This window comes from Hesperophylax consimilis, chromosome 31 (genome assembly GCF_061612785.1).
Source record: "Hesperophylax consimilis isolate HC1 chromosome 31, BYU_Hcon_1.0, whole genome shotgun sequence".
In the NCBI taxonomy this organism is placed as follows: Eukaryota; Metazoa; Arthropoda; class Insecta; order Trichoptera; family Limnephilidae; genus Hesperophylax; species Hesperophylax consimilis.
In genome coordinates, this window is record NC_142866.1 from 5173810 (window position 1) to 5201456 (window position 27647).

The following is a 27647-nucleotide window of genomic DNA, read 5'->3' on the forward strand; positions in this document are numbered from 1 at the left end:
ATACCTGTGATACAGTCGCTTTTTAATTATACTTAAAATAATGATTCTTTCCGCACAGTCGTGCAAAAAGTCAGCAAGTTTCGCTTTCATCAAATTACCATCGTGCTTTAGAATTTCTTTCAAGTAATTGGTTGATGCCTTGCAATCTATTTCCAACCGTTCAATGTTTCCTGACAATTCCTCAAAATTTACTTTTGAGGCTCGTGTAACCGGACCAATCTTAGGAATATAAAAAACATAATATGGGAGTGAGTTTTTTTACAAAGGGTTGTCAATCTATGGTAAACACTGGACAACAATTATTTTGAAATTTAAATTTCAAAGTTGGTAGTTAGTTTTCCAAAACTTCAAGAAACTTTGAGTAAATGTCCACAGAGGGCAGTACAAGTCATATTTTTTTAAAGAAATTTAACATAATGACATAGGTGCAGACGATTCTTGTCACCAAATTTCTTTGGGACTTTTTTCGTTTGAACAACAACATTCATCAATTCTCGCCAAAAGGCTAATAAATTTTATTTTTAACTTTTGTTTCAACGGCTGTCAAATTTTGGGGAAATTAAAACCCTTATTTTCATATTAGTGAAACTTCGGTATACATATATAAATATACTATACACGAAGCAGGAAAACCATCCCTACGATACACTTATAAATAAATTTTATAATACGTATGTAATTGAATCCATGAGAGGAATTAAGAAATAAAAAGAATCTTATTACCTCACTATATAAATCAGTGGTTTCTGGGAACTGATCCAATATGATATGACACAAGTGGTGTAGCAGGGAATGTTTGTGCACCGTGTCTTTAACTTCATGAATTTTAGATAAGTATTCCAGCTGGAATCCTTTAGCATCGGAACTGTTTAAAAAGTTACCCGTTGACAGAATAGCTGATATAATTTTCTTAAAAGTGCGATTTTTCCTTAAAATTTCCATTGCTACCTTGAAATCCATGTACGGTTCTGCAATTTCATTCTGTAAAAATGCAACAAATACATATTTATAATTTCATGGAAAATACATAGATATACAATTTCAACATCATTTATTTAAAAATGAAAGCATAAGAATTATTTTTGAATGTAAGATATTTTATGAATTCTCAAATTCTAACCTCAATAGATTCGAAATCCAATTTGAACACCCATAGTTTAAGTCGAGCATTCAATTCAGATATTGATGACAATGTTAGCAGAAATTGTTCTGCATTTCCTAGGGGGATAGAAGGATTTGAAACCTGAAAAAACAAATGTATTGTAGTATGAACTGATTAAAAACCGTTTTTGAAGAGCATAAGAAGTATAAAATGAAGTAATGAGAAAAACAACATACGGGGGGGCGTAATTAAGTTCGCAGATTGGGTAGGTAGGTGATTAGTGGGGGTTTAGCTGAATTAGGTACTAATTTAGCAACTCATTATTAGTATAAATACCGGGTTTTATCGTAATTAGATCATTAGTCTTTGAGCTATCGTCGACCAAACAAGTCAATCAAGGGAAGAATTGTGAATATGGAGAAAATAGAGTTCCGCGCTGTTATAAAATTCCTTACCAAGCAAGGAAAAGCAGTTCAGATCATACTGGAAGAGATGTCATCCGTTTATGGGGACTCTTTTCCAAGTAAAACTATGGTTTACAAGTGGCATACCCTCTTTAAACAAGGCAGGGAGTCGCTTGAAGACGACCCACGGCCAAGAAGGCCTATGACCACTCCGGAAATTATTCAAAAAGTCGAAATATTAATAATGGAAGATGCCCGACTAAAGAAGAAACAGTTAATCAATATTATAAACTATTATAGACTGTTTCATTATTAAGATTCAAATCCCATACAGTAACGCTGCGTTACAAGACGGCACGACAAAGGTATATTTGTTACATGGTGTGGGAAAGGTTAATAAGTGATTGTAGCCATGCCGATTCTGTGACAATAAGTAAATATTTACCTGAGCTTCTTGAATTTTCAGAGTTTCTTCTTCGGATGGCAGCATCGCAATCAGTTTGTCTATTCCTTCTCGGGTAAGGACTGTGGCATCCATTTTAAGAATAGCATTTTTAATGGCCTGAGGTGGGGGCAGCTTCTTCAGCAGAATATTAATTGCGTTTGAGCGCTTGTGGTCCAACACTATCACCTCTTTGTTCTTGTTGATTTCCAATTGCTACCAGAAACAGATGAAAATATTCAAACAGAATTATGAAAAATCTAAAATTATTTGCCGCACACCACCCCTAAATGTACTGTACCCCACTGCCAATATATTAGTGTTCTTTTATTCCCTCAACAAAAGTTTTTTTAGAAAAATTGTTTATATATAAACCACAATATCATACTATGGTGTTGATTTTCAAGTAGTTTAAACCTAACCATTATTAGTTTGTGTACATTGTTTAGGAAATCATAATTTAGTTTTGATTTTTAAAGAAGTTTTTGTTCAACATCATTAATCAATAGAATGTTATATTTATGTAAAAGAAAAAAAAAGTTAAACGGAGGATTGTGGGTCACCATCGGATTTTAGAATAAACCATGCACTGGTTAACAATAATGTAGATTATGTATAAGAAACACTCAAACAAATTATTATTTTTAATAATTACTATTGATGCAAATTCTATGGGATGAAAATTATTTACCGTTGTTATGTTACGAAGCATTATTGAAATCAAATTAATGCATTAGGCACAATCAACCAATGAAATAATGAGAAAGAGTTGGATGAGGTGGCAGTGGCCAGCGTTGGTCATTTACCATAGAAAAGCCCTGAGATAATGGAAAACTTCATTGTATACAAATTTTCTTACAAAATCTGTTTTTTTTTTTTATTGATTCTAAAGATTCAAAAATGGACTTATGAAGCTTTTGAAAATCTAAGAGCTTGTCCATGGCCAATTCACATTGCCTGCGACAGTGGGGAGGAGTCAAACCAGTTAAGTGAAGAAACCAGCAGAGGGAGGATTAATGTACGTTACTTATTAATAATTCTAAACATGGAAATCATGGATATACATTCTAGTCGGATTGAGTCCATTTTGCTTACATAAAATACCTCAATAATTAGTGTAACCAAAGGTCGACCGCAGTAATTCACAACCAACTAGCCAATAATAACACCAAGTAGGAAAAGGAGTCAAGGTTTAATAATATTTGAATAAAAGAGAAAAACTTACATCCTGAAAAAATTATGCACCAAACACGCATCCATCAGATATCCCAGATTAAGCACATGGAAATAAAGTGAAACAAAGACATAAATTTTTGAAAAATTAAAAAGACATTCTTACATTTCAACCATGTTCAAATGCAACGCATTAATATTATTGAAAATGTTTAAGAATCTTGCGGCAACAAATATTACGAGGCTTCTACTAGTCCAGTCAGTGGGGGATAAAAAAGGGCTCCACCTTGCAAAAGGTTAGGTAGTAGCGATTTTCACATATGTTGTTAAGATTGGGACTCTAAAGAAAAAAAAAAGTTTTCGACCTTGGGGGGGTCGAGCTCGATCCGCCATCTTGGATTGAAGGTGCCAAAATTTGGTTTTTTCAAAATAATTATGAAGTGGTTGATTTTACAACCAAATTGTTGAGAGCAAACTTAAAGACAACTAAACTACCTACATTTTTTGCAAAAAGTTTTTTTTTGTAAGTCTAATAGGTAACGAGTTACAGCGGTTGAAAGAAGAAAATTTTGACAAAAAATTGTAAAACTCCAGTTTTCTTGATAAATTTTGTACGAACATATTACACAATATCATTTTAACGTATTTCTACGTTACAATATACTTATATAGCATCATCCGTGTACTCGATGACGTTGATTTGTTATAGTGGGATCCTAGTCTACAGCTGACTTGGCAACACTGATTGAGTCCTGGTTACAGGACGTTGCCTAGATGCTCATGTCTGCAGATGTTCTTTTCGATGAAACAATGCCAGTTCAAGTTTCACAAGAACGATTTTTAGCCAATGAAAATAACAAAGTCCGTCTGATTTCGATGCTTACAAAGCAATTTATACAGGATGATTTTACAGTTAAGCAGGCTGAAGAAGATGCTGATGAGTTGATTGTCAATACTGCGATTTCCTTGTGTTCATCATATGACGCTGTTTTCATTATTGGCGAAGACGTTGATCTCCTAGTTCTGCTGACAGCATTAGCACCACCCAAAAGTAGTATATATCTTCGCAAACCCGGGAGAGGCAAAACTTTTGAAAGACTGTATTCCGCGAATAGTGTGAAATACAAAGAGGCGGCTGAGAATATTCTGTTTCTTCATGCCTTTAGCGGCTGCGATACAACATCGTCCTTCTTCAACCAAGGAAAAACAAAATTTTGTTCGCTTGTGCAAAACGACACAAGACTCAATGCCATGATAGGAATCTTCAAACAACATGATGCAACACCAGAAGACATAGCAGTTGCAGGAACACGCTTTCTTGTTGCTTGTACGGGGGTGACATGGATAAGGAAACCTTGGAAGAAGTCCGCTACAAACGTTTCGCAAAGTCGACAGCAAAAAGCAAATTCAATCTTGCCTCTTTGCCACCAACGAACGACGCTGCACGGTACCATGCATTTAGAACGTACCATCAAGTCCAAAAATGGTATGGAATCCAAAAAAATCCAGAAACTGGGGCTGGAAACGTGACACCAACGGGCTTGTTCCAGTACGAATGACAAAGAAACCAGCACCCGAGACTTTATTAAAATTTATTTCATGCAATTATTGTAAAAAAGGATGCGGCGTTGCATGTAGCTACATGAAAGCTGGATTGAAGTGTTCTATTGTATGTGGGTGCTGTAATGGTCAAACATGCCGAAATTCGCCAGAGGTTCACATCGATGTCGAGGACGAAGAAGAAGAGATTTTGTCAATTGAAGCCCAGAATCTCAGTATCACAGGCAATGAGTTAGATGATGACATTGATGACGAAGACTGTTATTAAGTAACATAATTTATAGTAACATAATTCATAGTAATGTAATATAATTTCGAAATCTACCATCGCTGGTATATCTGTGGAGTAGAACTACTGGGGATACCACAATAAAAAAATGCACCATGTTCCCCACCTCATGGTGGTGTGGAAATGAATTAACAAAATTATTATAATTATGTAATGAATAACCCGAAAAAATTACAAAGTTAAAAATTTCATCATTTTTCAGAAAAATATTCACATTTCCGCCACTGTAACTCGTTACCTATTAGACTTACAAAAAAAAACTTTCAACAAAAAATGTAAGTAATTTAGTTGTCTTTAAGTTTGCCTTCGGCAATTTGGTTGTAAAAACGACCACTTCACAATTATTTTGAAATAAAACAAATTTTGGCACCTTCAATCCAAGATGGCGGGTCGAGCTCGACCCTCCCAAGGTCGAAAACTTTTTTTTTTCCTTAGAGTCCCAATCTTAACAACATATATCAAAATCGCTACTACCTAACCTTTTGCAAGGTAAAACTCCCCACTGACTGGACTATACGACCAATGTGCTTATTTCTGTGTGTTCAGTCTGAGTTGTGCCCTGAGAAATTATTGAAGATGTTTGGGAAAGCTTAATTTTCAAGCTTGGTTCTGCAAAAGACTGGTTCGTGTCAGACATTGATATGGTTCATGAATAGGAGTTAGACAATAATATGAAGGAAACTGGTGGTATAGTTGATGAAATCGGTGAAATATGGCTGGAAAAAATGTACTTAATAATGTGTATGATATTATTTATTTTTACAACCTTTCTTGGCGTGAATACTATCATAGTATTAGGCACATGGATTGGTTTAGCGCAGCATTCTAAAAATATTTTTTTCAATCAATCTTTCACTCATTCACTCAATTACAAATAATCTCACCAGATCCAATATTTTGAAAACACTTGTAATTACAGGGTTCTGTCAATCTAACTATTTAAAATAGTTAATTTTTCATTAAAAAAACAACTTAAGTGTTTTTATTATCATCAAGAGAGATGAAAAAAATATAATTCATTCTATTAAACCATGATTAGCTTCTTGCAGCTTGATGAAAACATAATTTCTAAAAATGAAGAGGTTGTGAAGCATAGATTTATTTGTAACAAGATAATTGAAGCGTTTGATTTAGATTTCTCACAGAGAAAAGATTGTTATTTTAACAAAGCCAGGCTTACATTATTCACAACAGTCAAAAGGCAATTATTTTATGTACAATATTCTGTTGCGCGCATCAAATCTTTATAAAACTATTTTACATGTCGAATTTTGGGAATATTACAAATTTTAAGTTCGAAAATCGCATTATCAAGATTCCCACCTTATAAATACCACTTCTGACGCAAACAACATGTTTTGTCTGTAGATTGTGTCAAATTTTATTGGATTATCCCAAAAATGTTTAGGAAATCATTCAGGCATGGGAAAAATTTGTTACCTTAATGACATCCTTGGTGCGGGACTCAAATAGATGTTCTAAAATCTTGGATTCTATTTTCACAGGGATAATCTCGTCCCAGATGGAAGAAGGCTCCAAACTGAATTTCTTGACGTCGTTGATTTCCCGCCAAAAGAGTTTGATTGTCTTCTTAGATTTGTTGTGGTAGTCAGGTGAGACGGAAGAGTTGTTATCTTGGAAGGAGGGGACTGGAGGGGCAGAGAACTGTGGGGGGAGGGGGATACCACCCGGGGGAGGAGGGGGAACCCTATTGTGGTGGGTGTTGACCAGGAGGTGGTTGTTAGCCAGGAAGGGTGGAGGGGGAGGAACCCAACCATCTGATGTGGTGTTGATGGACAAAGTCTCCTCAGGGGGACTGAGGTCAGTAAAGTCCAGGTCCTTCAGACGTAGTGGCCTGTCAAGGGATGCGATGATGCTATCCCAGCTGAAGTCACTCTCAGTCTTTTTCACCTCTCCTTTGTTAGATATCTCAATCGTTGGACTTCGTACAATGCCTTGAATGTATCAAATTATAGTATGAATATTACATATTACCTACTGCAAAATAAAGTTGATAGATTATTTAAACAAATATTATTAGCATGCACAACACATCACACAAGAGACCACTTGGTTGTACTATTGTAGCGTCAGGAAGTTAGTTCATCTCCTGTTGGGTGCAGGCTGAGGAAGGATACTATATCAGATTTTATTCATTTCTTGTTCCCATGTGAACAACTGAGTTTACAGCAAATAAGTTGGTGATAAAATAAAACCTCCACCAAGGGGCCTAGAACTTAGTAATATGTAACTTATGCACAATAAATTGTGCTTGGCTAGATACCTAGTGTCTATTTAAGGGCTTCATTGTTTGACTATCTTTACATTGATAAATAAAAACTTACTTTTTGATTTGGATTTAGCAAGCCCTTTCATAGCTTTGGAAATAACACCGGTCATGTTTTCCACAAGGTTCACCTTGCCCTCTTCAACTTGATTATTCCTAACAGCAGAGGGAGGAGAGCACAGCTTCTCTGTGATGTCCTTCACTGTGCTTTCTTTGTCGATCATAAGCATTGGCTTCTTCAAATTAAGCGGATCATCGTCTGAAATAACATTTTGTAAATAATAATACAACAACAAATTGAACAAGGATTCAGGTTAAGTGAGGTTTGTCAAGGTCTTAGCGGTTGGATGACATCTGCGTGGCGGGCCAGATCGAAAGAGGCCGCTTGAGGGAGACCCTTTGACCTCTCCAGCTGAACTGTCTCGACCCATGCCACCTACTCAGAGAAGGGTGGATTAAAACGTCCGTCACCCCTGGACCCATTGATCCCCAGATTCATAACCACCCCAGACACGATTTTCCTTTCCAGAACTTCCTCCCCTTCTTTTCCTTATGAAGAACCTACATATGGCATCCCCAAAGATGAAACAGGCCCTGACGGAAATTATTTAATTAAATTCCTCAGGGCCTCCTGTGTGCAGCTAATGTAAAATAAAGAACACAACAATAATATTGTTATATATCTATGTGGATGACTGATACTTGATGCAAAATATTGAGAAAATGTAATCTAGCAGACATATTTACTGGAAAAAAAAAATCAGGCGAACATAGTTTTATGTGTAAAAAATAGCGTATTATATTGATTGATTTTATCTTTATCAAGAATACTAATAATTTATATAGCAAATTAATGTAATGAAATTTAATACAGATTAAGATAAAACATAGAATCAGCATCTTCAGATAATCAATCTGAGGGGTTGGAATGGTCCAGGATTCGTCTCTCTGTTTGCTGCTCCAGAAGACTGGAAAGAGTGGAAACAGATAACAAAAATTGTCATGGCTTAACTATCTCGGAAGATATAACAACATGAAGAAGCCGAATTTAATATCATAATCGCTGCTGACTGAAGTGTTTTCTTCTCTGGTTCAATATACTCACTGATGATTTTGGGTTCTTCGTAGCTTGTGTCTCCGTTACCATTGAATCTTCTCATCCATTGACCAAGGTCCGCCTTTCCGTTTGCCTTAGGAGACTCCAGCAGGTCCATCTCATCCATCTGCTTATTGATGCTGTTGACTGCCAGAGTCAAGTCCTTGGAGCCCGAGTGTCCGAGGGTGCCATTCTGAATTCGCTGCTGAAGTCCAGATGTATATATTTGGTGGCCTGGAAATCATTAAATCATTAAGGTTATTAAAGTCAGTAAAATATTGGTTAGGTTAGGTTTCTAGGGAATGATACAGCAATATTTAGTAACAGTGAATATTTCTTAGTCGGGAACCTTGAGGGTTTTACAATATTTTACAAATCAATAATAAAATTGACACATAAAGCTAACTCTGAATTGAAGCCCAAACTCAACAATTTTTATTCAAATCGAACAGAACATTGACTTACTTGGCACAACGGCAGGTGTTTCTATTGTTTCTTCTTTTTTGCTTAGCGATGACAACTTCTGCTGCTCTTTTATAAACTCTCTCTGCCTTTGAACTCTCTCGCGCCGCCTTTGGAGCGACATTGCTACTTCTGTGTTAGATGGATGGATACATTAATGTTAAATTCACAATATCCACAGCGTAAATACATGCTGTTACAAAACAATCAAAATAGGCATGAGGATATCCGCAGTTTATGTTGTAAGGGAATATTAATATTGGTTAACTTATTTCAGGAAAGTCCATGAATGGTGTTGAGATTTACAAGACAGGACTTTTAAATGAAACTGAGAAAAAGACATAAAAACAAATGGTTGAAAAGTTATTTTATTTTTGGGAATTGGTGGCCATTTTATTAAATTTTGATTATAGATGGTGCCGGTTAATGTTCTTAGATACTGGTATAAAATCCACAATTTAGTAAAAAGTAAAATTTTATAAATACTTATGGATATTTAGAATTACAGGTTAATATAATATCTACCCAAAAATGAGGAATTATCTCTATCTTAAAGAAGCATTGAAAGCATTAAACTTTATATTTATGTACATTATTAATAAGTAAACTACAATTATTTGCCCTGGATGAATTTCATTAGATTAAAATTAAATCCATTCAGATCATGATTTGAATTATTACCCGGCAGTAACGTCAACAATCAGAATAAGTTGTGTCTTACTGACAGCATTGATTTTGAAAAGTAGAAAAGGTTAATAAGAAGGTGTTTTGAAACTCTAAGCAATTATTACAACAAGGCTCTATGCATACTTGAGAAATGCTAAGGAAAAAGATATTTTATTTCGGTAGATTTACAACGATTGAGTAATTATTGGGTACCTTTGCTATCACGGAAAGACTCGGATTTGGCTGGCTGCGGACTGAGAGGCTGGTCATCCTCCTCATCAGCCAGGGCCGACTGAAGCAGCGCCTGGTTGTAGCGAGTGGCGCTGTCGCAAGAACTTCCATTGGTGACGCCCGAAGTGAGGCCAGCATAATACCGCCGGGATTTCCTACCCTGCTTTGAGTCCTCTACTAACTTGCGGTGGCGTAGCTTCTGACGTATGGAGTCATCCAGTTGCCTGGAAACCGAGTTGGCAAAAAGGTGAGTCCCCCAAACAAAACACATAATTTCAGTCACCTAGTAAAAGTTGGATCTCTAGTAATCTATGGTAACAAAAAAATGTTTGAGTACATGAACTTTAAGAATTTTTCTCACTGTAAAGTACTTTGTACTTCTTAACATATTTTATGGACGGCCACTAAATCATCATCTGTTTGTCGCTAGTGGTGTTCCTAATGTCTTTTTTTGTTTGTAAAATATTACACTGAGAGAAATAAAAGGACATCTTAGGATTAAAATAAAAGGACACCATTAGCAACCAGATGATGATTTTGGGGCCGTCTATAAAATATGTCAAGAAGTAAGGGGGGAGGGGAAGTAAACATTATCATGACTTTGTAAGATAAATGGGGAAGTAGGTGGTGGGGGCGTAAAATTACAAGAAACTCATATTAATGAACCAAAAAAGTTACGCTTTCCATGAACATATTGGTATATATGTATATCCTGATAAATTTACATACAGTAACAATGTGTCAATTTTCTTGTAAAAGCCCAATATGGCACGAAACAGTATAAATAAATAAATATTTTCTTCAAGATTTTCTTTCTATGGATATCATTTTAAATGTTTGGTTGTAGTTGTAAACAATATATACCTGAGAGGAGTTCCACTATCGTTTCCATCTTCATGACTTAGGACGGCTTCATAGATCTGGAACTGCCTCAGTAGATCGAGATCTGTCCCTTGCTTGGACATGTAGCGCTGGATGATGTTGTAGATCCCCTGATCCTCCAAGCAATCCGTCTGGTTGTAGTACGTGTCTTGATCCGGGATTCCATTCAAACAGTTGTTGATGAGAGTCATTGCATAGATCAACAGCTCGGTGTCAGATGCGTCGTAATCTTTCAGCAGATTCATTATATTGGACCATGGCGGGAGACCCTATAAGATAAAATACGGTCTTAGAAGAAAGAATAGAATAGAATTGAAGTGAGTTTCATTGATAAAGTTACGGTGACGTTTATCTTGTGTGGAAAAAATAAATCATGTACAAATGTTTGGGCATATCTGCTGACAGTGCACCGGTGTCAATGCTTATTGTTGGTTTCTATTTCTTGAGAGCGCCTTCTATTAAAACACCAGTAGCACAAACACAGCACCCGACGCTACGCCTGTGGTTTAAAGACATCCGTTACTCCAGTCCAGAGCTATTTTCAGTTGTTCAGGAGCACCATAGCATATTTTTCTGTATGTTGTTCGGATTTATTAGTATTATTTTTTTTTTTTTTTTTGATTTTACGGATTCTTTCGTAATCCTCTAACTAGCTAGGGCTTATAACAATACCCTTTCATGTTTCTAGCTGACTAGTACTACGGCTCATTTGGCCTTATTACTATCACCATCTGATGGTTGTATTTACTTTACTGATTTTATATTACATTAATGAGTTTTATGAGGAAAAATTCATAACTGGTTAAAAAACCTCATATTATTAGTATTATCTTCTTCTTCAATGATATATTACATTATGGGTATAACCTTCAAAATGAGTTAAAGAAAAAGTTGTTAATTTCCATATAACAATCTAAAAATTCCATTTTGGTTTTGACATTTCATTTTTCAAATTAGAGAATTTATTGTCTGACTCGGTGACGTAATGACATTATTTTTTGATTTGGAACGAGTGTTTTCTAGTAACATTATTTTATGTTCAATAATGCCCCAAACAAAATTTCAAAAAATCGTATTATAAATATTATCGTTTATGGTGTGCATTGCACGCTGTTCAAAACTTTTTTTTACTGTATGATCAATGAGAATGGTTTGCTTATGAATCAATGTAAACTCAGGTTGAGCTATTTATTCTTAATTGATACTACCGAAGTGATTATATTTTTATTATATAATCTATCTTATTGATTTATCTTCTCTTTGTAGACACTTTAAACGTATGGTAAACTTATTTTATATTAAATTTCGAGATTACAAACAAAACTTTTGTTACGAATTATGTATAGTTGGAATGATCGATTTTGTGATAATTATTGATTACCCACAAGCACAAACAGTTAACTCGTCTCGAGACTTAATTCACATGAATACACAAGGAACTGTTAACGTGTATTTTTTGTAAAAACAATACTTTTTAATATTTAAAGCGGGAGCTGTCAAAACAAGTTGTTAGCAACCATAGATGATAGATTAGATTATCGACTTTTAACTCAACTTGGCGAAGCTTAATTCCAAATATTGCCAAATCACTATTTTGATTAATCTTTATAACGAATTGGTGTAAATTATGAATACCAAAATATATGCTTTAGATAAATTGAAGGTTTTGCTATCGTTTCGCTTCAGTAGAATACAAATAAAAAAATAAATTACTCAATAAAAAATATAAATGTAAACTACCAAAAAATATTTTTTTTTCAGTTCAGTTTCACTTGATTAACTTTTTTGCTTTCTTGTAAAATTATTTACAAAATAAATAAAAAACAGTTTTGTGCTTGAAATCGAACGTTTCTAGACTCCGTTTATCAAGCGATTTTAATGCCTATTATCTATAATATAAGGTGTACCAAGAATATACACATTTTTTGCTTGTAGCTTCCTCTTAATTAACTTTACTCCAAGTTATTAAATTTAGTTTTTGGTATATGTCTCCACGCACTTACGTTGGTTTGTACATACCATTACATACTTTGAATACATCACCATTGTATACATATTTACAAACTGAGTTGAATCTGGAGTCCTAAAATTCAAAACCTATTTTCTAAAATAAATATTTTTTAGTAGTTTACATTTATATTTTTTATTGAGTATTTTTTTTATTATTTGTCTTCTACTCTAGCGAAACGAAAGAAAAACCTTCAATTTATCTAAATCATATTTTTTGGTATTCATAATGTACACCGTTATAAAGATTAATCAAAATAGTGATTTAGCATTAAGCTTCGCCATACGTTTTCTATGAACCTTGGGTAAAAGGTAGAATACAAATATGTGCATACACAATTTATTATTATCACCTGTACTGATGAGACACTGATTTGGTAGGTGAATATTGCCCTTTAAACAAAGGGCTTTATCACAATATCAGCTTGATATCATAAATAATGGTAAAACATTTTATTAATGTTTTTTTTTGTTTTACCAGACATTGGCGTTTTCTGTGTAATAATAACATTGTACCTAGTTGTTTTTGAAATGTGCGGCTTCAGATCGTTTTTTAATTCAATAATTATGAATGAAAATATTACAATTACATATTTTCAGTGCGATAATCACTATCAGAAAAATAAAATTTAAATCTATGACACATTTTTAACGGTATTCGTAGTTTGAGAAAATAGAGAGTATTATAGTTGAGAATATTTTTACTGTTTGCATCGTTAGCTGTCCTATGCGTATGCGAATGAAACCAGGTAGACTACACACACACACACACACACACCCTCACCCTCACACACACACACACACCCTCACACACACACACACACACACACACACACATACAAACACACACACATAAGCATGATCCCAACCTTAGAATGTGAAAGAAAATAAAGTTTTATTTTAAGACTTTAAAACAGAGTGACACATTCTCACCTGACTGCAATCCACTGCTTCAATTGCTTTGATCAACAGCAAGCAATTGGTGTCAACATATTCCACAAACACCAGCAGAAGCTTCAGAGTAGTCTTGACTACAAGTCGGAACTTGGATGCGATCAAGGAATATAGCCACTGAAGACTTGCATTGTGTTTCATGACTCCATTCATGCCGTCCACATAGAGCATGACCTGCCCCAGGGCACGGAGTATGTAGTTCTGATAGTACTGATCGGCATCGGAGCCAACTCTTATCAGGCAGTCTAGCCCATCGTTCTGGACAAACTCGTGCACCAGGTCCTTGTCTTCCTGAAAGATTTGCTTCAAGGAGAAAAGGGCACGTCGCAGCTCCCGACCGTCAGAATTGAGTAGTTTTTCTGAAAACAACAAAAAATCATTAGCAATTTATTGCTGTTTTCCACAGAATCACACACTCTGTTGAATGCATCTGTATTGGCGCTGAAAGATTTCTTGTGCTACGTATACATACGCGAGCCGAACTGAACCTCAACTTATTGGAAAGGAACGTAGCAACTGCAAATGGCGCGAAACGCCGCTTGCAGTGGATTCGTTCCTATCCCTAATGTATACGTACCATTATAGCCACTCTTTCTGTTGCGAACGTAGTTTATGAGAAAGATACGTTACAACAGAGCTCTCGGGAGAATGCAAATTAGAAATATAAATATTTTGAAAATAACAATATCATATCAACCCTACGTTCCAGTGGTCATTCTCTTCATATAAATTACAAATTTCAAGTTTTCAAGTTACAAGGTACCTACATTACATTATTTTATGACAATACGCAAACCGTTTTCGATACAACCATGCCTTCATCAGGGAAGATAAATTGAATAGTATATTATTTAATAAACATACGTCATGAGTATGAGTGTTTGAGATACAAATATAAGTAACAAGTTATTGAAGACTTACCTCTAATAGCGTGAACTCGAACTGATAATTGTGTCCTGAGTACAATGTAATTTTTGCGACTGGAAAGAAAATAACACCATTAGTATATATCTATATTACCTGCCTGTACTGAATGTAAATATATGTCCATTAGCAGTATCACGTTCGTTGATCAAATGGATTGTACATATAGCTTTGTATTAGAGATCGACGATACGGTGGATGCAATCTGCTATAAATTGTAATTTATGTATTGTAATAGGATCATTGCAGAAATATATTATATAATTGATTTTTCACAAAAACGGCGCTATACAAATCATCCAAATATTGTTATTATTATATAAATATCGTTGCAACGTTAATGCTTCGTATAATGTCAACGTTATAGCTTGGATGTTTTGGATACAATTCTTGAATTGATTGAATTGAATTCTCAATGATAAGATTTAACTATGTATTTTAAATTAGGTACTTAGTACCCATACCTATCAAATATATATTATACATATAAATATAAAAATATAGACATATCAAATTTCTTTAAAATTTATTATTTCCTACACGATAACACAGAATCAATTTAAGCTGACAAAATTGTGGATTGACTAGCAAAAAAAATTATGTGAATTATGAATATACATGTATTTCATTGTTAAATATTAGTGTGCTTTTAAACCAATTGTTAACGGTAGCTCTGATTCACTTTGGTAAAAACAGTCGTTATTATAGACAATGCAAAATTAAAGACAATTTATTGTTTGATTGGGTTTTTAAATATCGCTTTGTTGAACTAACCAAGGTGTATATAATATATAAATATTTATCTCCAAATACCAAAAACAGTGTAACAAAAATACAAGAATCGTTTGTAAACTTTAACATACACTGAGGAACTGGGGAAAAGTAAAATTAATCTGGTTTATTTTGGTCGAAGCCACATACTTAATGTGTGTTTCTTCAAAGCATCCGTACATTGTGAAGACATTAATTTATTGCATTCCCACATTAAAAAATAAATATGCAGCACGAATTCAAAATAAATATTATTTACATATAATATTTTGATTGATTTCTTTTGTGTATTCAAAGGTACTAAAATTTATTTTGATATTTTATATTTGAGTGCAGTTCGTACAAAAATATCAATTCCTTCAACTGACTTCGCATTAATTGCAATTAAAGCATACAAAACGTTTGGAATCTCACGGACATGGTACCACACGTAAGGAATCTGATTATACCAGAAAAAATTAATAGCGTGTTCAATTTTTTAAATAATTTTTATCATTATTGTGTCATAATATTACACAATATTTTATCCGAAAAGGATAATTTTTCAAGCTGTAGAATAAGATTCTGCAACTCTAAATTTATAAGGGAAAATATTTACTATCTCGCCTAAATGGGTTAAGAGTATAGTTTTCTCTTTTTTTATCTCGGTTAATTGAAAAACATAAAGTAACGTGGTTAGAAGTTTCAAGTGCCTAGAAAAGTTTTACCTTAGACTAGTGCAAAAGGAATCTACATAAGTAGATTTTTTTAAAGAAAATAACGCAAGTACAAGCAAAATAAATATTCTTTATCGGTACGAACCTGCAGAAGCAAATATTTTTGTCTGGAGCACAGGTAAAAAAACCACCACTCTGCGATAGGGCGTCATTTGGTAAGGCACTCACCGCTTCCATGTTACTAGAAAAACCCTGAGTGGCCAGATAACCACTTTTCCCACAGTTCATTTCTTTCTGTCCCAGAATCACTTTATTCTATCGTTTCGGAGTAACTAAGTGACCACTTAGAATATTGAAAGGAGTAAAATATAAACGAAATTAAATGGTTTTATTTAATTAATTACCTACCTACTTCTAACACAAGACAATTTTTAAAAAGTCCTTTGCCATTTTAATAATTTTATTTTAATAGTCTTCCCGGAGAATTAAAAAAATAACAGATTTGATATTATTCAAGAAAAATGTAAAATTATATTTAAAAAACTATACACGAGTAACATCATTAACAAAATGCAATAACTTCATTTGGACAAATATTTATATTTTATAATTTTATCACATTACTGATATTACTTTTTAGTCCTACACCAAACTCAAGATTTGGTTTTCTTCATTGTTGTAGAAATACTAAGATACATATTTTTTCACTATTCTGTTCTTATGCCATTTACTGTGTATTTTTGTAGCAAAATTATTTTTTTTTTATATGTGTTATATATTTTAAAAGAATTGATTGTGATAATACCTTTTCGAAATAAAAAAATAAAAAATGTGTGCTAAATAATTGGTAACCGAACAAATCAGAACACTTTTAAAAAGTGATATTAAGCCACGCAATTGATGAAAAAACTAACCTAGAAACGTCGTGTGTACGAATTTTGTTGATTTGTACCAATAGGAGTTAAGTTGACTTCTAGACTAATAGACTCCCGGTTAAACACTCTTCTCAGCAATTCATTTCGCTTAATATTTTAAAAGATTAGTATAATATTGTGTTGGATTTGTCCTTAAGTGGTTTTTGAACCCGTAACATCTGGGGTCACAGCCAAATATCTTACTCTCGAGAGATTTAGCTCTAAAAATTATAAAGATGGCTATCTTCGCAAACAAAATATGTGGCATATTATTGATACTAATGGTTTTATTTTTATTAGTTGCAATTGCAAAGTTTGTACATGATATAGGTATAAAGTATAATATAAGCATATTCAATTTCCGTAATATTTTGTTCGATTTGGTAGAGCATTGTATAATAATACAATACGATATGATTATAGGTAGATTATGCACAACCGAATTCTTGACTATCGGATCCCAAATCACTTCACATATATAAAACCTAGCCTTCGCGATGGTCAAAGAGTGCAACAATATTTGCGCAGAAGTAGAAAATTATGATACAAGTAAATAATAATTACAAACACAACACTTTCACGCTACATCGAATACAACTCATCCCGCGTTGAGTCTAAAGGCGACTGCCTCACATGCGACATGGGAAAACTATCCAACAGATTTTGATAAAAGTAAATAGTAATTACAAACAGAACACTTTCACGCTACATCGAATACAACTCATCCCGCGGTGAGTCTAAAGGCGACTGCCTCACATGCGACATGGGAAAACTAACCAACAGATTTTCCTCTCCTGTAGTCGGCATATTTAAGACTTTCATTTCTCGAAGAATTCCAGCTTTTTGTCTACCATTCAACTTTCCATATGTTTTTCATCTTCAATTATTATTCTATACTATCACAATCGGAGTTGTTTCGCAGCTCAATTGTGATTCGGTCCGTTATTAATTTTATTCATAATTGTTATTTACGATGCTCTTGAAGTGGAAAGCACTCAAAAAGATTAACAGAACAAATAATGTGGGAATTGGTTTTTTAGTTCAAATGCCTGAATAGTAGTAGGGTTCCCGATTATTCACTCAATTCAGTGTGATACGATTGAATTCGATTATGTTTATTATTCGTTACAGTTATTTTTACATGAACACATAATAGTAAAATATAAATGTACATGTAGGTGAATCTAAAATATGGTAAAATTAATTTGTATTTAATATACAGCACAACGAATTAGGACGCATTTACATTATGTACTCGAGAACAGATTTCACACGGAGAAAAATGGTCCTGTTAAAAAAGTGATACAATTCAAATTTCCTGATAAAATATTAGTCATTCAGAATATAAGTACTCATTTTTGTTTGAGGGTTTTTTTTACATGGACTAATTCCGATATAAATTGAATCACATGGCTAATAAATGTTATGCTTCGGAAAAAAACTACGAAAACACTTGTTATTTTCCGAATAGGAATGCGACACTATCAGTATTTCTATGAACACGTGTGCTTTCAACTGATACTTGGAATTCTGTCAATTCATTCGTCAAAGACCTGCAGTCCCGTTTTTAACAGGAAAACGTACAATTACACCAGATTTTTAATAAATTAACAGTATTTTGTATCAGTAAGTTTTCTCATTGCAGTTGAAATTTCGTTTTACGAAATGCGAAAAATTGTACCAATTTAAGCAAATTGATATTTTTATATTGCTAGGGAATATTTAGGCATTAATAATTGCACAAAATCCCATTTCCATTATTTAGAATGCTCTGTTATTATCTCACCAATCCGCTAATTAAATGAGAAAGCTAAACCGAGTGGCATAGCGACTTCACGAGAATAACGACTGATTAGGTTTGTTTTCTGAAATTTGATAAACTGTTGAGCTAACAGAAATACGACTTCTTAGAGAACATTACCTGTATGCACCTAACTGTGTTTGTACGTTTCAAATCAAGTTAAAATATGCCACATTTCTGAAATGATTGGCTTAAGCTGTACTTATGCATTTCCAGATTCAACCTTGTAGTAAGTACTAAGTAAAAGTCATATTGCAAAGTTGAGACAAATCGTGATATATGAGAAACCTAATATTCTTACGGTACGAAAGCCAAAATCATAACAAAATTGTGGATAAACGTGACCAATGTTTTTTTGTTTTTAAGAGATGGTAATATTAATTATATCGGTACTTGTTATGAACGGGATGAGGTACAAATTCAAAAAAATATTTATTGCACAAAAATATAGAGTACAAAGGGTATGGCTTATAGCTTACATCCTATTTCTTCCAGCTGACCCAACAAATACACATTATATTACATAACCCAACAATTACATGTTAACAAATGTATGTAAATAAAAAATAAATAAAAAAAACAGAGGTATTTAATTTATGTAAGGTATTCATTTAAGATGTAGTGACATTTGTTTAAAAGAAATGTTTTTTCTTTTAAACAAATGTCACTACATCAAAATGTTCTTTACATGTTCTTTCCAGTTTATTTATGAAAATTTATCTGGATTGTTTGCGAGAGTTTATTGCACCGCATTTTAATAGTAGAATCGAGATTAACAAACGAATAATTTTATATAATATACTTAAAATCATTGTATAATCTAAAAGATAACAAGACTATTGGCGCGACTGGGATTAGAACTCGGAGCTACAACGTCAACCATGAGACTTCCCGAATTTTGACACTACTAATGTGATGGTCTATTTTGGTTATTTGTTTTTGGGGTGTTATGCCGTGTTGCGCAGTCAGGGCAGATGTGTGGATGATGGACACTGTAACGTTGCCCGAAACGTTGGCTAAAGAAGGAGTTAGCGCAACACGGCATAACACCCCAAAAACAAATACCTAACAAAAATACTTTTGGCCGTCAAAATCTTAAATCATATGATGGTCTATTTTAATTTCACATAAATTTAATTTTCTTTCTTATGTTAATACAATAACAAATATTAAAAAATGTCATGCCAGAAATTAAAAAAAAAACATAAACACCAAAAAACCTAAATATTCTTCTTTTATTGGAAGCAAAGTCGAATATAAAATGCACTACGATTCCATTGAAAAAAAAAAGCATACATTTCTAAGATATATTAACAATTAACTTTGTCTTCCTATAGAAAACTGTAAATTACAACCTCTTGATTTAAGAATTAAAATTATTAAAACTGTCAGATAGAAGACTTTTTTCCGACTTGACTTTTAAAATAGTTAATGGAATTCTAGATAGCCCTAATTTATTGAGCCTAATCACCTTCAACATGTCGACTAGAACTATTCAAACGAAAATTCTTTTTGATTGCAACAACAATATCAGGTGTGAGTCATTTGGATACTCGCTTGTACCTAGAGAACCTGCCGTTGCCAATACTTTCGCAGAAATAGTAGACGTTTTCAACTGTACAGAATATAGTTAAAAGAAGACTTTAATAACATAATACAATTAATTGTTTTATTCCAGTAAATATATGCCAGTATTTTGATGAAAAAGGTTTTTTTAAATCAATAATACCCGGATGTGTCATCCGTGGTATACCCGAAGCAACAACGACCTGTCATTTAAAAGTTGGGAATTACTTTATAAACCGTTCAATTTTAAATTTTTAAACGCTAGAAACATGAATTTATGGATAAATTTGAATTTGTCAAAACCACTGCTATAGCTATACCACGGATGCATAAATTTCCGCTAGATCATGTCGGGATCACTTTCCCATCACCATCATCAACATCATGTACAAGAGTAGATACTAGATTTTTTTATGTATTAATTTTATTTTAGTAATTTGTACATTTAAGGTTACAAATGACTAATTAATTATTACAATATAAATATACTATATTTTTTCTTGCTTGATGTGGCTCCTACACAACATCTTGAACTTTCCAATTGAGGCAGACGTTAGGTTTTCCGGCAGCGCATTATAGTATTTCATCCCTTTGTATAGTATTATTATTCTGAGTATTCGCCTTGTCCTTTTTTGGTAGCCTGCTTTCATTGCACGTCCTTATTTACTTTATTATTTTTGTATACAATTGTATTTGAAAAATATTTGGTAAGCAGGTTGTTTACTATTTTATGTACAAATATCATTGTGTTCAAGGTCAACATCTGTTTCACCGCTAGCCAATTCAGTTCCTTTAACATTTTATTTACTTTTGAATATCTATTTCGTCTGAGTATGTAAAAAAAAACTTTTATCAACAGATTATTGATATAACATCTCAAAGCATACGATAATATAATTTTATTCATTTACAATATTTCTTAATTTTTTATCTGTGATATGTTCAATGCCATCATTTTGTGTTTTTAAGGCCTCGATTGTTTCTTCTTCTGTTAAGTCTGAGTGAGTTGGTATTATGTCATAAAGAGACGTTGGGATTGAATTAAATCGCTGTCCAGTTCATTAGTCTACGTCTGCAACCTTCAACTTGACCCGCCTCGTTGTTGGTTGTTGGCTATGATGCCTTGGCATGGCAGGGCGCGGTGTAGAGAAAAGCCCGCAAACAAGAAATACCGGGTGTCCGCGAGCTAACTGACGGCCGGCCTCAGAGCCGGAGTGGCCACTCTGTCGGTCCCACATTACACTCGTATGCTATGGACAACAACCGTATCGGTTAACAGCGAATTTGTACCATTTTACTGTAGTGTCAGGGTGGTTGATCTCTTCAGCAAACCCTGCGGAATGTAGACACTCTGACGTTTTCCTGTAATCATTGCCGAACTAGGAAATCAAACCTAACGGAAAATACACATGTATAATTGACTGAGCTTAGCGAAGACCTACATTCATGACCGTTTTGTTTGTACGTTCCGTTTCCGTTGTAAGATGGTGACCGTTTTAATGTTACAGTAAAAATTCCTATTTCAATTATGAAATTGTTGTGTTTTTTTGGACTTTCTTATTTTCATTTCTTCAATATTATGGTACCTACCCGCCTGTAGAAAGTTTGAAAAGAGAATCGTTATCTTACATAAAATACGCGGTTTAAAATTAAATTGATAGGTATTTAAGTACTACTTTTAAGTACATACTTTTAAATCGTGAATACTTCCTCTAATATGAGTAAAAACTGAGGAATTTTTGGTTTTCATATATTAAATGAGATAAAATTAGAAACATGTTTTTTGGACGAGAGGTCTATGGTTCCCAGAAGTTGTTTTATACATTAGCTACACGCATGAGACCCTGAGGAGAATAATTCCCCTCAGGGCACATGTGATCTTTGGATATGCTGTGTGGAGGGTCTTTTTAGGAAAGGAAGGTGAGGAAGTTCTGGGAAAGAAAAAGGTATGAGGGGTGGTTAGAAATCTGGGTATCAGTATTTCTAGGAGTCTGCTGGCGAGGTCAAAGGGTCTCCATCAACCTGATCCGGCCTGCCACACAGTTGGTGCGCAGAAGCACCTGTTGCCGGGTACCCCTGCTAAGACACCAAACGTAGCGAACCACTTGGGGTGATCCATGGCAGAGTAGTTGGTTATCCAAAAAATGGTTCCCGGAGCGGCGGTACCCATACCCGCCTCTCAAATTGAGTACTAGTATAATTATTATGTATTATGTTGTGTGATGTATAACGGAGAGAAATATAAATAGATATTTTGTCGCTTTCAGCCAAAACCTATATTGACTTTACTTTTCTTTTGTGAACATAACATTTAAATAACGTACTATACGTAAATATCGGGAAGGATGGTCACTATCCTGGTCTTTTGCCCATTTCTGTAATACTCAGGTATTAGTTATTACATAGTGTATTAACCCGGCATCGACCAACAGTCAATAAGTAATGCTAAACGGTAAAACAGGTAGTACAAAATCGGAGTTAACACAAATATTATTGTAGACCTTATTTTTTGGCTTATTTGCGGTAAGGAATTTAAAAATGTGTATATGTAGTAAAGCGCCCTTTGTGGCAGCCGGTGAAGTTTCCACATAAAATTCATGTTACATACAGAAAACAACATAAATATACAGAAAAACGTAAAAACACCGTAATGAAAGTAACTGAGATATCTTAGATTTCTTACACACAGCAGGGGGAGAGGGTACGTAATTAAAGAATTGATTTAATTTTCTCCGATATGCATTTAGTAAACTGAACTAAGAAAAATTAAAATATCGTCGTCTGCAAATATATTATTGTATTTTGTGCATGTCCTTCTGAAAAATGAATGTTGTGTGTAGTTAGTTTTTACCTTCCCCAATTCCTGAATCCACTTTCCCTCTACATTCCCTTCACGCTTTCCTTTCTGAACTAAATTTATTTCGCCCATTTTGGAATTGAAAGTAATAATTAATAAGGCACCTAATTAACATTCATAAATAGTTCCATTTAATATTTCTTCGTTGATAATATTATTATTCATTAATATCATCATCTCTACTAAGTATGTATCTAAATTTATTCCCTTAACTGGATTACGAATAATTTAAGAAGATTCTTAATAAATTAGCAATATTTACCATTGGTAATTTTTCTCCGTGTACGTATATTTTTGTATTAAATATAACTTACATGTATTTTAAAAATATTAGGAAGGTGTGATCTTATAAATAAAGGGTTTTCCAATAAGAGGTGTTATTTTGATATTCAATCGTAAAAGATCAATGGTTTTTATTTATTGTTATTAAGTTTAATTTGTAGAACTCCATTTTATTTTTTTATTTTTTTATATATACAATAATATTATTATTGGGTTTATAAAAACAGTTTATTTTTAAACAAGTTCTGCTGTGTAATTATTATTACGCGTGACAGCTGTTTCGCCCTCTAAAGGCATTATCAAACTGTGGGTAGCCCACTTAATGGTTTTGTTGCTTGTGTGACACGTAGCGCCATCTTGTTGAAAGTAAACGTTGTCCAGATAAATACCATCCAATTCCGGCCATAAAAAAATATTAATCATCTCTCGATAGCGCAATCCATTCACCGTAACTGTTGCTCCAGCCTCATTTTCGAAAAAAGTAAGGTCCAATGACTCCGCCGGACCATAAACCACGTTAAGAATAGAGAAGCTTTTCAACAATAACTCTTGGGTTTTCCGAGCCCCAGATGCGACAATTTTGCTTGTTGACGAAGGCACCGAGGTGGAAATGGGCCTCATCACACAAGATGATTTGCATTTGATTCACTCAAGTGAATTTTAATAATTTCAATGCGTTGTTGAAGCGTGTATCGTTCCATTTTAATTAATGGCGTAGTTTCTACTTGTCAAATGTCAAAAAATGACAGATTCAAAAGTAACATCTACCGAAATAGCGGGCTATTCAAAATAACACCTCTTATTGGAAAACCCTGTACTATGATGCCATATCAATTGAATCAAGCAATAGATTTTTAGCATTTCTGGTCTAAGTGTTGTGTGTTTACGTTTGATCGTAAGGAACAATCTCTATTATAAATGCATAAATTATCAAAAAAACTAGCAATTTATGTAAACCTAGAAGTAAAACTGTTAAACCTGCTAAATATGCTTAACACATGGTGTGATAGGTCCACACGAGTAATAAGATATTATTAGATTGTTGGTACGAGTGATGAACAGCAAGCATAATTGAAATACATATACCTATCCAATTCTGATTCCTTGAAATAAACTATGTTTCGCATTACCAATTCCAGAGAAGGAACATTAATTTGAAGAATTTTATCGCTATAAATATTACCAAACATGCTAATTTCGTTTGTCGGTGCAACGGTGCATTCGTGAAGTGTTGTGAAATATTCCTAGGTAATGTGTAAATTATTCAAATTCAATAATCTCATAATTTTTAAAAATCAAACTGATCGTATCGGACAAGCGAGGTACCAACCATTTATTTATTTTACCATTACAAGATATTTATTTTAAATATGATTTAAAATTTTGACGGCCAAAAGTATTTTTGTTATTTGTTTTTGGGGTGTTATGCCGTGTTGCGCTAACTCCTTCTTTAGCCAACGTTTCGGACAGCATTGCAGTGTCCATCACCAGGGCAGATATGTACAAACCCCAAAAACAAAAAACAAAAAAAGATATTTATTTTGTTTATTTTTTTGACAGACGTTATTTTTCAGAAAAAAGTTATTTAAATTAAATTTAAGAAAAAACATTTTATAAATACTAACTTCACAAATTCTGCAATAAAATATCCCTTGATTTTTCAAGGGTTTTCGTTATTAATTTATTAATAACCATATTCGAAAAAGAGCAATTCAAATTAAAGCAATCGATTAATTTCAGAAACTTTCATAAGATTCTAATGTAATATAGATTTTAGAATCCAATTAACGTTTCAAAGGATAAAATAATCGATTATTTCTAAATGCAATTCACGACTCTGACCATCACTATTACCTATGAACCAAAGCTAAGCACAATGCACAAACCATTGGATAAGTAGGTACTCAGGTATGACTAAGCCCCCGTGGTCAGTGGCCGAGTAGCGACTTCGTTATTTTGGATATTTTATTATCTTGGTACGTGATCGAGAAGATTTATTTTCAATTAGACATTTTTATTCTGAATCTGGTCACGCGCCAAGTTACGCATTTGTTAATAGACAGATAATATATTTATAAGAAAGTAAACGTGTAACAATTGAATTAATTTGCAGTTACAAGCTCTTTCCCACAGAATGTACAAACGAGATAGAATTTAACTTCGTTTCACTTCTACTTTTTTATTATAGTAAGCGTACACTTTAAAGCATTTCATTATCGCTATTAATTTCTGATAATCTCTATGCAATTAGTATGCGGATTAATTACGTTTGAGAATAATGGCTATGCAGTTCAACAAATCAATCCTCGGCACCTGGCACAAGCACATCGATAAAGGTTTTACCGAAAATATCGATAATTTGTCAACGTTCCCGAGACAAATTACTGACTATAAAAACCTTAAAATTATTTCAAATATTACCGGCTTGTGATAGGTGAATGGATGCAATCGTATCAAATTTCATCAAACGAGATTCAATCCCCAGACAGAATGATTCCCTCCGTGGAAGAATGGTATGAACTTTAGCATTGACTTTACTTTAGCATTCAGAAGTCCAGGTTCGATACCCGACCAGTTAGAAGATATTCTTATATCGCTTTGGTACCTAAGGGACCATCTTTCAGAATGAGAATTAGGCTTAAGCCGGGTGGTTCAATATTTTAGCCGTGGTTTAGCCTAATTTATACTAACCAAAGTTTATATTTTTAATTCGGTTCTAACATTATTAACATAACGGTGACCGGATAAATCATCAAAATGATAATTCATCAGATCTTTAAAAAGTTATATAAAGTCAGGGAAAGTGATGAAACAAAAATTTTATTAACTGGGTTAAGTGGGTTAGGTTAGGTTAAAAAAGAAAATGTCATCGTTTCGAATGACTTTATATCACTTTTTAAAGGTGTGTTGGATTGTCGATGTGTTGATTTACCATGGAACCTAATATAACTACTTCCTTTCAAACCTTTGGAATTATTATTGGCTATGATAGATTTTAATTATTCCGTTTTGGCTATAGTACTTCAGAGAGAGTTCGTAAGTACGTCATCGAAGAAAATCTTCCTTCTCACAAGTATTGTATGAAAGCGAAAAAGACAGAAGGTCTGGAATGACAATGATTGTCACGCGCGATAGGTCGATTACGTGATGAAATCTCGTCTTCATAATATTTTGGTAATATATTTTATCTGTGGCTTGCCAATGTGAGTTTTTTATAATATCACGATGCTTATGTAGAATTTGCTCTACTCAGCTAGTTTTAATTAAAGAAGCAATTTTCTAGTGTAACATTGGTCGAAGGTTTCTTTTAGAATTCGGAAGGTAACCCAATGTTAATGCGATATCAAAAATAAATAAAAATATGTACTCGTATATAAATATTTTAAGTGGTATTTTAGAAGTAAGCTACGGATAGTATGTTGAAATTGATTGAATAGCCAGGTAGGTACTTCTTATTATAATACATTTAAGTTTCCCATCGTTAACCTCTTCCCCATTCGACAACAACACATTCATTATAATATTACACAAGTACTGCATAGATTCACGGACTCTGAATTTAAAAAAATTATATACCTATGTACATAAAAAACTGCAATATGTGCTTTGATTACACGAGCGAAGTACAGGATAATGCAAAATGGATTATTATTTCGGTATGTCGAATGGAATTTGTACTTTGTTATGTTTTTTTTTTAAATTTATTATGTGGTTAGTTAACATTTTTATGGACACGAACATGATAAATGATTACCTGCGTATTCAACCAACTTGTAAAACTCTTAGGTAAATGTAAGTAAGCTACCGCTTAAAATATCATTACCAGCTTATTGTGAAAATATCACGGGATATTTAAATTTCTTTCTTTAGAGAAAAAATACATTATAATAACACACCATACAAGAAGGAAAGAATAATATGGGTTGGGGACATAGACCAAATGGTTAGGGAGGATCATATTTTGGAAAACATTTTAAACTCAGTAAAAGTTTCGCAAAGAATCATCATGAAAAATTTTTTTAAATCTACCTTCTAAAACAACTTTAACCGGACAAGAGTTTCTGGGCTCCCAACCGTTTGGAGCCCGTGAGACTATAGCATCCTCAATTGGGGTATGATATAAGGCTGATGATAGAGGGTGGGGAAATGAGGTGGGGAAGAGGAAGGTGGGGATGTACCTGGCTACTTAGATGTGATTCAAGCAACGTTTCAATTCTCAATGGTGGTTTTACACCAGGGCGATACTGAGAGTATCTTCAATTAATTTTTGAAATAACACAATTAATCAAATAAAATATACTTGAACCCGCGACCTCCAGCT

At 33.6% G+C, this 27647-nt stretch overlaps 1 protein-coding gene across 6 annotated transcripts in view; it reads right to left on the reverse strand.

Annotated features, from left to right (window-relative positions):
* The window catches only part of Fhos (Formin homology 2 domain containing), an 86931-nt gene that overhangs the window by 6656 nt on the left and 52628 nt on the right, over positions 1 to 27647 (reverse strand). For 5 of the 6 annotated variants that reach the window (XM_089649923.1, XM_089649921.1, XM_089649922.1 and 2 more), the window contains 12 exons: positions 14477 to 14535; positions 13535 to 13914; positions 10577 to 10863; positions 9695 to 9936; positions 8819 to 8947; positions 8363 to 8587; positions 7316 to 7516; positions 6411 to 6925; positions 1952 to 2164; positions 1121 to 1243; positions 724 to 981; positions 5 to 219 (listed from right to left, as the gene is read on the reverse strand). In XM_089649923.1, the coding sequence (XP_089506049.1) occupies positions 5 to 219; positions 724 to 981; positions 1121 to 1243; positions 1952 to 2164; positions 6411 to 6925; positions 7316 to 7516; positions 8363 to 8587; positions 8819 to 8947; positions 9695 to 9936; positions 10577 to 10863; positions 13535 to 13914; positions 14477 to 14535 (2847 nt within the window). The remainder of the gene's footprint in view (positions 1 to 4; positions 220 to 723; positions 982 to 1120; positions 1244 to 1951; positions 2165 to 6410; positions 6926 to 7315; positions 7517 to 8362; positions 8588 to 8818; positions 8948 to 9694; positions 9937 to 10576; positions 10864 to 13534; positions 13915 to 14476; positions 14536 to 27647) is intronic. The other variant, XM_089649924.1, reaches the window with a different exon arrangement.